The sequence below is a fragment of the Pollicipes pollicipes genome, unplaced genomic scaffold (genome assembly GCF_011947565.3).
Source record: "Pollicipes pollicipes isolate AB1234 unplaced genomic scaffold, Ppol_2.1 Scaffold_5724;HRSCAF=6776_pilon_pilon_pilon, whole genome shotgun sequence".
Taxonomy (NCBI): Eukaryota; Metazoa; Arthropoda; class Thecostraca; order Pollicipedomorpha; family Pollicipedidae; genus Pollicipes; species Pollicipes pollicipes.
In genome coordinates, this window is record NW_023596746.1 from 31,788,581 (window position 1) to 31,797,543 (window position 8,963).

An 8,963-nucleotide genomic window follows, 5' to 3' on the forward strand; every position below is an offset into this window, starting at 1 on the left:
TCGGACGGGTCGCGGCGGCCGGCCAAACGGCGCTGTAAAGCCACTCGCCTTCGTTGGGTGGCAGAGGCAGGTTCTGCCGACCAGTAACACGACGGACGTGAAGCACGCGCGCCTGTCCGGCGGTGCGGCGACGGAGCGCGGAGCCTCCGTGAGCCTGCCGTGTGCGTGGGCCAGGATCACGGAGTGCGCCGAGAGGAGCGTGACGCGTCGCTGAGCCCGACGCACGCGGACACCGCTGGGGAATGCTCGTGACCAAGTAAGCTGTGCGATGGTGGGGACGGCAGATGGCGGCAAGGCCGAGGAGAAGTCCGAGCAGAAGGCGGAGGTGCTCTTCGAGGACGTGCTGGAGCGATGCTGCGGCACCGGCCGCTGGCAAACGCTGCTCATCGGGTACATGTCCGTCATGTGGCTGCTCTTCCCCGTCTTCTCCATGTCCATGATGTTCGTCGGTGCCACGCCCAAGTTTAAATGCTCCGACGGCTTCGCCGCCAACGCCACCTTCGCCTCGCTGCCGTCCGATACGCGCGCGCTGCCACGCGGCCAATTCGACCGCCGCCTGTCAGCGCTGGGCGTTCGATCCTTCCGTGTACGTATCGACGGTGGTGACCGAGTGGACGCTGGTGTGCGGCCGCAAGCCGCTGCTCTCGCTGCTGCAGTCGTGGCTGATGATCGGCGGCCTGTTCGGCTCGGTGGTGAGCGGCCAGCTGGCCGATCGCTTCGGCCGGCGGCCCGTCTTCCTGCCGGCCATGCTGCTGCTGATCGCCTGCGCGTTCACCGTCGCGCTCGTCACCGACTACGCCAGCTTCGCGGCCGTACGCTTTCTGACGGGTGTCGCCATGTCGGCCATGATCAGCAGCCAGTACGTGCTGATGATGGAGCTGTGCAGCAGCGAGCGACGCGCTGCGATCGGTCTCGTCTCACTCATGCCATTCGCCTTTGGCACCTGTCTCGTCGCGCTCGGCTCGTACCTAATCCGCACGAGATGGCTACTTCCAGCTGCGTACGCGTGCCTGTCTTATCTTCCTGGTTCAACTTCTGGCTGATGCCGAGTCGCCCCGCTGGCTGGTGCTGCAGGACCGGTTCCCGGAGGCGTGTGCCGTGCTGCGCCGGGGCGCGCGCTGGAACGGCGCCGGGTGCTGCCAGAGGAGGAGTCTGCAGCTGATTGGCAGAGGCGCGGAACAACATGCTGTCCCGCCAGACCACTATGAAACCGCCGGCGGCTACAGTCCGCTGCAATGATGCTGCAGCTGTCCGGACGCCGCACATGCGCCGCCGAACACTCATCGCCGCCGTCTTTCTCGGCTTCATCATCGCCGGCTCCTACTTCGGTATCTCGTTCACCGACCGCAAACTGGCGGCGAGCCCGCATCTGGCGGCGGTGTTTTTCCCGGTTCATCGCCGACATTCCCTCCAGCTTAGTGTTTCCCCTGCTGGATCGGCTGGGACGCGACGCTCGCTGATCCTCCTCCTCTCGGTGCAGCCGCCCCATGTTACTCACCTTCGTGCAGAAGGACACCACGCTCTGGCTGGTACTCGGCGTGGTCGCCCAAGATCGGCGTCTCCTCCGCCTTTAACACGATAATGGTGTTCGTGCCGACTGATGCCCACCGAGGTCCGCTCGCTGGCGTGCGGTCTGCGCCAGCTGGCGGAGCGCGCGGGCGCCGCCCTCGCGCCGTTCGTGGTGGACTGTGAGTGAGCTGCACGAGAGCGCGCCTCGGCCGTGTTCGCCGGCCTCGCCCTGCTGGGCGGCCTCGCTCGCCGGCCTGCTCCTGCCCGAGACCAACGGCCGCCCGATGCCGGGACGGTGGCCGATGTAGATGGCAGCCGGTTTCGCCGCACCTACCCCGAACGCACCCGCACCAATGAGGCGTGCCAGGGCGCTGACGATCCGTGAGCTGGCTGTAGCGGCGTCTCAGTGGACGCAACCCTGGGCGCACTGCTTACACATGATATATTTTGATGTTCTTGCAAAGGAAGCTCCTTGACTAGGCAGTTTTGCTTTATCTTTTGGTCTTGGCATGCCCTACCCAGGGCTTCTTGTCTGAAAGACTGGAACACTCACTATTAAGCTATTATCAAAATTAAGCTCTGTCATACATTTGTTCTTGGCTTTGAAAAACTCATGCAAGATTGTTTGCGTATGTTTGTGTCGTAGATTATACATTTTCTGTGTATTTTTTCAGTGTCGTAGATTGTAGTTGTTAGTTATACATTTTTGCTTTGAGAAACTGGATTTTACGATTGTACGCGCAAAAATATACGATTTACGCCCAAAAATCTACGAATTTCTGTTTTGAGAGACTGGCTACTGGTGGCCGAGCTTCCCCGCGTCTTCTTTTCACGGGTGACTTCAATGCTCACAACACATCTTGGGGTTGCGCCCAGACCAACACTCGCGGCAGGCATTGCGAAACTTTTTTACATGATGAATCTCTACATTTTAAACACCGAGACCCGAACCCACATGACGCTGCCGTCAGGTCAGCATCGGCGCTGGACTTGAGTTTTGCCAGCCCCCAACTGGCGGCACACCTGACATGGTCGGTTGACAACGACTCCTTTGGTAGTGATCACTACCCCATCTGGTTGCGTCACCAGAACGGAGCAGCTCTCGGTTCCAGGCCACAACGGTGGAATCTTAGAAAGGCTGACCGGGATCAATGTCAGGCACGGGTGGAAACCAGGTTGGCCTCCGGTTCGGTGGATGCGCCTGCGTCGATAGAGAAACTCACCTCCACAATCTTACGATCGGCACAAGAAAGCATACCACGTACATCCGGCGCCCCACGTCGTCCCCCTGCTCCGTGGTGGACGGACCAGTGCCGCGACGCCATCTATGCGCGTAAGAGGACCCTTAGAAAGTTTGACCGTCGGAGCACGACTGATAATCTTATTGCATTTGGACGGGCACGAGCGACTGCTAGACGCACCATTCTAGAGGCTAAGCGGGCATCGGGGCGATCGTACATCGGCCAAATAAACTGCCAAACGCCTGCATCCAATGTATGGCCACGGATCAAACGCATTGCGGGACAGCACTTGTCTGTACCACACCCTGTGCTCCGTATCAATGGACGTGATATTATACACCCAGCTGACGTAGCAAATGAAATCGCTCGCGCATTCTCCGAACGGTGCGGTAACGGCAATGCCGTCCCACAGTTTATGCGTCACCGGATTCCCTGCGAGGCATCCCCTGTCGACTTCAGCACGACGGAGCAGATGTCGTGTAACCAACCTTTTACAATGGCCGCACTAATTTCCACGATCGGATCGCTGCGCAACGTGGCAGAGGGTCCGGATCTAGTTCACAACGCCATGCTTAAGCAACTCCCCACTTTAGGAGTTGAGGCCCTCTTAGCAACGTACAACAATCTCTGGGAGAATGGAGGTTTTCCGGAGTCGTGGCGTGTGTCACATATTGTCCCTATGCTCAAGCCTGGTAAGAGTGGGGCTGACCCTGCCGACTATCGCCCTATCTCACTGACATCATGCGTTTGTAAGTAGATGGAACGTATGGTGAATGTGCGTTTGTCTTGGTTTTTGGAGCGGTACAACGTTTTTACGGCTGCTCAATGTGGATTCAGGAAAAATCGCAGTACCATTGACCATGTTATAGCTCTCGACACAAACATTCGCACCAGTTCTAGGGAAAAACGACATGATGGCGCTGTGTTTTTTATGTTGAAAAAGCCTATGATACGACGTGGCGTTACGGCATCCTGAAAAAGCTCTTTCATTATGGCATTCGAGGAGCCATGGGCACGTTCCTAGCGAACTTTATGACCGATCGTTCTTTCAGAGTTCGTGTTGGCTCACAGTTCTCGGATTGGTACCAACAAGATAATGGCGTGCCCCAGGGCAGTGTTCTGAGCGTCGCTTTGTCGCGGTGATGATTAACGATATTGGTGGCTCCCTTCCAAAGTCGGTCAGCCGCTCTCTCTTCGTGGATGACGTCGCCATCTGGTATGCCTCGTCAAATTTTGCCTCTTTGGAGCGTCGCTTGCATTGGGCTGTGATCAGCCTGGAAGGATGGAGTGTTATAAACGGACTACGTTTCTCGACCTAGAAAACAGCCGCTATGCACTTTTCAGACGTCGTCAATGCCCCGCTATGGCTTTAAGGCTATACGGCCAGACCATCCCGAACGAATCCAGTGCCCGCTTCTTGGGTCTGCAATTTGATAGCCGTTTATCGTATGGGTCACATTTGAAAAACCCTACGTGACAACTGCTTAAAGCATTGAAGATACTGAAGTATGTGTCTCGAACATCTTATGGAGCGGACAGAAGAACACTGTTACTGCCATACCGCTCACCTATACGTTCGAAACTTGACTATGGCTGTTTTATTTATGACCGCGCGCCGAGCTCCTTCAAACGTTTATTAGACACCGCGCACCATACCGCATTACGCATTGTGACGGGGGCATTCAGGACGTCGCCAGTTGCTAGCCTTACAGTGGGAGTTAATGAACCGGCGTTGGCACTGAGAAAGGAAATGCTTGGCATGCGGTACTTTTGCAAGCTGGCTCAATTTCCCAACCATCCGACTCACCGAGCAATCTTTTCACGTGATGTGGAAAGCAAGTTCCAAAGTAGCGGGAGGCCATCCGCTACTCCATTTGGTGTCCATATGAAGAAGCTGTTCCGGGGAAGCGACATAACTTTGCGTGGTGAGCAAAGGTCGCGTCCCGTATTAGTGTCTCCATGGGAGCTTATCTCACCAAAAGTGGATGTATCCCTTTCATGCACCAGCAAACAAAGCGATCCCATGCACCTGAGATCGAAGGCTCTGGAGCACATCGGGTCGTACATAGGTTTTCAAGCCACATATACTGATGGCCAAGACGGAGGTAGGCGTTGGTGCTGTATTTGTGAATGACCAAGCCACCCGGTCCTTTTCTTACCGAAACACGCCTCAGTTTACACGTCCGAGCTCGTTGCAATCAGTAAAGCCCCATGCTTCATCGAAGTTGGTGAGAGCAACTCACACGTGGTCTTATCCGATTCTTGAGCAGCCTGTTGGCTCTGACAACCTTTAACCCACCTTGTCCCATTATACAGGATATTTTAGTTCGCCTGACAGCGCTGGATCTTGCTGGTAAAACTGTCGTCTTATGTTGGATACTGAGTTATGTGGGTATCGCAGGTAACGAGCGTGCTGACGGGGCCGCAAAACGGGGAGCGCGTGCGCCTTTCGCCCGTTCTTTACCCTTGCTGGCAAGGGACTTTTACCCTGCAATCGCGACCTTTGTGAAGGGGAAATGGCAACGCTGCTGGGACGCCATTGTAAACAATAAGTTAAAGATGATCAGGCCACAACTGGGTCCATGGTCTTCAAGCTCACGTACGTTGAGACGCGAAGAAGTAACCCTCAGCAGATTACCAATTGGCCACAAGCACGCAACACATAGCTACCTTTTGTGCGCCGAAGACCGTCCTAAATGTCCTCGCTGTGATGCGCCACTTACGGTTCGCCACGTTATTCACTCTTGCCCATAGTTCAGAGAAGACCAGGCACTTTACTTCGGACGAGATGCGTCAGGTCTTACATTTTCAGACCTTATTGGTGACGATTCCCGCATGCTTGACACCGGACAGCTGTTTTCATTTTTGAGAAACATAGGATTCACAGCCATTTACACACCACGGTAAACACTTACCTGTTATGGGCGCGAAATGACCCTAGAATTCGACGCGCCCTAAAACCCCAATCATCATAATCATCATAAAACCCCCAATATAAATAATGCTCTAATTTTAATAATAAAATTTAAAAAAACAGCTCCATAAGTCTGTTTTTCGCGCCACGTTTTATCAGTCAACATTTCAAACTAATCTCAAATTTTTTACGCTCCGAGAAACTGCTGTTATTTGCACTCCATAGATCACTTTATATCTGTATCTTTGTTGACTTTACGGTCATCGCTCTGTCAGTCCGATACCTAAATGCACGCGAGCAATACGCCTTTCTAACTTTTCCAGCCCTTGCCTCTTGGCAGGGGTGGTATCAGGAGTCGGAATACCCACGCCGAAGGACTGTTCCAGTTTGCGTTTTAATGACCTGGTTGCCCCAACAACTTCCCTCCCTGGGTCGCCTCTGTGGTGCAGCTACGTCATCTGCAGCGAAGCATGTGTGTTGCGAAAACGGCATTCTGTACAGGGGACTAGATAGATGAAACAAACTTGCACTTATTTACTTTATATACATTTTTACTTTATGGGCAATATGCACGCTAAAAACCTCACATAAGTACCCGTCCTCTTTGCGCGTAAACGTATGGGCGCTTGTGTTTATTTACTTATTGATATTTTTATTTTATACTTTATTTATTATATTTTTTTCTTTTTACTTCACACAAGTTGGTTAAGCTTTGCGGGAACTGGGAAGGTTTACAGTTGCTGTACCCGTTCTTAACTTCGGCTACCGCTCCAAACGTATGCACATTGCACAGTGGGGCGCGCACACATCTATATTTCCAGAACAGAAGCGTGGCAAGTGCATCTGGAGGAGGTTCCGTAAACGGCCGCTGCAGTGCGGCTGGCGCCAATGAGGCCGGTCGGACGCGGTGTCGCGGCGCCCGGCCAAACGGCGCTGTAAGGCCACTCGCCTTCGTTGGGTGGCAGAGGCAGGTTCTGCCGACCAGTAACGCGACGGACGTGAAGTACGCGCGCCTGTCCGGCGGTGCGGCGACGGAGCGCGGAGTCTCCGCGAGCCTACCGTGTGCGAGGGCCAGGATCACGGAGTGCGCCGAGAGGAGCGTGACACGTCGCTGAGCCCGACGCACGCGGACACGCGACCGCTGGGAGTGCTCGTGACCAAGTAAGCTGTCGCGATGGCGGATACGGCAGAGAGCGGCAAGGCCGAGGAGAAGTCCGAGCAGAAGGCGGAGGTGCTCTTCGAGGACGTGCTGGAGCGGTGCTGCGGCACCGGCCGCTGGCAAACGCTGCTCATCGGGTACATGTCCGTCATGTGGCTGCTCTTCCCCGTCTTCTCCATGTCCATGATGTTCGTCGGCGCCACGCCCAAGTTTAGATGCGCCGACGGCTTCGCCGCCAACGTCACTTTCGCCACTCTGCCGTCCGATACACCGCGCTGCCACGCGGCCAACTCGACGGCCGCCTGTCAGCGCTGGGCGTTCGACCCTTCCGTGTACGTGTCGACGGTGGTGACTGAGTGGACGCTGGTGTGCGGCCGCAAGCCGCTGCTCTCACTGCTGCAGACGTGGCTGATGATCGGCGGCCTGTTCGGCTCGGTGGCGAGCGGCCAGCTGGCCGATCGCTTCGGCCGGCGGCCCGTCTTCCTGCCGGCCATGCTGCTGCTGATCGCCTGTGCGTTCACCGTCGCGCTCGTCACCGACTACGCCAGCTTCGCGGCCGTGCGCTTCCTGACGGGCGTCGCCACGTCGGCCATGATCAGCAGCCAGTACGTGCTGGTTCTGGAGCTGTGCAGCAGCGAGCGGCGCGCCGCGATCGGTATCGTCTCAATCATGCCATTCGCCTTTGGCACCTGCTTCGTCGCGCTCGGCTCGTACCTGATCCGCACGAGATGGCTGCTCCAGCTGGCGTACGCCGTGCCGTGTCTTATCTTCCTGTTCAACTTCTGGCTGATGCCCGAGTCGCCCCGCTGGCTGGTGCTGCAGGGCCGGTTCCCGGAGGCGTGTGCCGTGCTGCGCCGGGGCGCGCGCTGGAACGGCCGCCGGGTGCTGCCAGAGGAGGAGGTGCTGCAGCTTGATGGCGGAGGCGCGGAACGACATGCTGTCCCGCCAGTACCACTATGAAGACCGCCGGCGGCCACAGTCCGCTGCAAATGATGCTGCAGCTGGTCCGGACGCCGCACATGCGTCGCCGAACACTCATCGCCGTCTTTCTCGGCTTCATCATCGCCGGCTCCTACTTCGGTATCTCGTTCGACACGACGCAACTGGCGGCGAGCCCGCATTTGGCAGCGGTGTTTTCCGGTCTCGCCGACATTCCCTCCAGCTTAGTGTTTCCCCTTCTGGACCGGCTGGGACGGCGACGCTCGCTGATCCTCCTCCTCTCGCTGCAGGCCGCCGCCATGTTACTCACCTTCGTGCAGAAGGACACCACGCTCTGGCTGGTACTTGGCGTGGTTGCCAAGATCGGCGCATCCTCCGCCTTTAACACGATAGTGGTGTTCACTGCCGAACTGATGCCCACTGAGGTCCGCTCGCTGGCGTGCGGCCTGCGGCAGCTGGCGTCGCGAGTGGGCGCCGCCCTCTCGCCGTTCGTGGTGGACTTGGTGAGTGAGCTGCACGAGAGCGCGCCGTCGGCCGTGTTCGCCGGCCTCGCCCTGATGGGCGGCCTCGCCGGCCTGCTCCTGCCCGAGACAACGGCCGCCCGATGCCGGAGACGGTGGCCGATGTAGATGGGCAGCCGGTGTCCGCCGCACCGACCGCCGAACGCAGCCGCACCAATGAGGCGTGCCAGGGCGCTGACGATTCGTGAGCTGGCTGTAGCGGCGTCTCAGTGGGCGCACCCGCAGGGCGCTCTGATTACACATGTGAACATGACGTGTATGGGATATAATCCATGTCCAATGATTCTTCAAACGTACCTGGTTAGTTACGGTAACTAGCCGGGTAAGTTACATTTGAGGAAGTAAACGAAAAGTGATTTGCATTCATTTACCTATTGAACGTCGTGGCAGAATAATATAATTTAGTGCACTCAGGAAGATGCTGAAAACCTGGCCAAATGATGTCAAAACATACAGCAAATAACCCCAAAACAAAGCAGAGTTTAGAGGACATATGAAGCTTGCTACCAGAACTCAAAATCGTGGAGTACGCATCAAAGATATTAAACCTTGAAGCACACCGACTAGGTAATGGCATTTGCGTAGGCCAGGTCGATTATCATGACTAGCTGAACCCTTTATGGCAAGAAATTGTGCGCTCCCTGACAGGCAAAAAAATCAACCCGCATCAACGGAAGCAG

The 8,963-nt window shown here is 56.3% G+C and overlaps 2 protein-coding genes across 2 annotated transcripts in view; both read left to right on the forward strand.

Moving 5' to 3' along the window:
* The window catches only part of LOC119102943 (organic cation transporter protein), a 39,248-nt gene extending 39,034 nt beyond the window's left edge, over positions 1 to 214 (forward strand). The window contains exon 6 of the mRNA XM_037226391.1: positions 65 to 214. Within this exon, the coding sequence (XP_037082286.1) occupies positions 65 to 214 (150 nt within the window). The remainder of the gene's footprint in view (positions 1 to 64) is intronic.
* Positions 215 to 6,838: 6,624 nt separating this feature from the next.
* LOC119102944 (organic cation transporter protein-like) lies at positions 6,839 to 8,471 on the forward strand. Its single transcript, XM_037226393.1, has 4 exons — positions 6,839 to 7,272; positions 7,372 to 7,660; positions 7,825 to 8,206; positions 8,353 to 8,471. Exons 1-4 carry the CDS (start codon positions 6,839 to 6,841, stop codon positions 8,469 to 8,471), a joined length of 1,224 nt encoding a protein of 407 aa, XP_037082288.1.
* Positions 8,472 to 8,963: the final 492 nt, after the last annotated feature.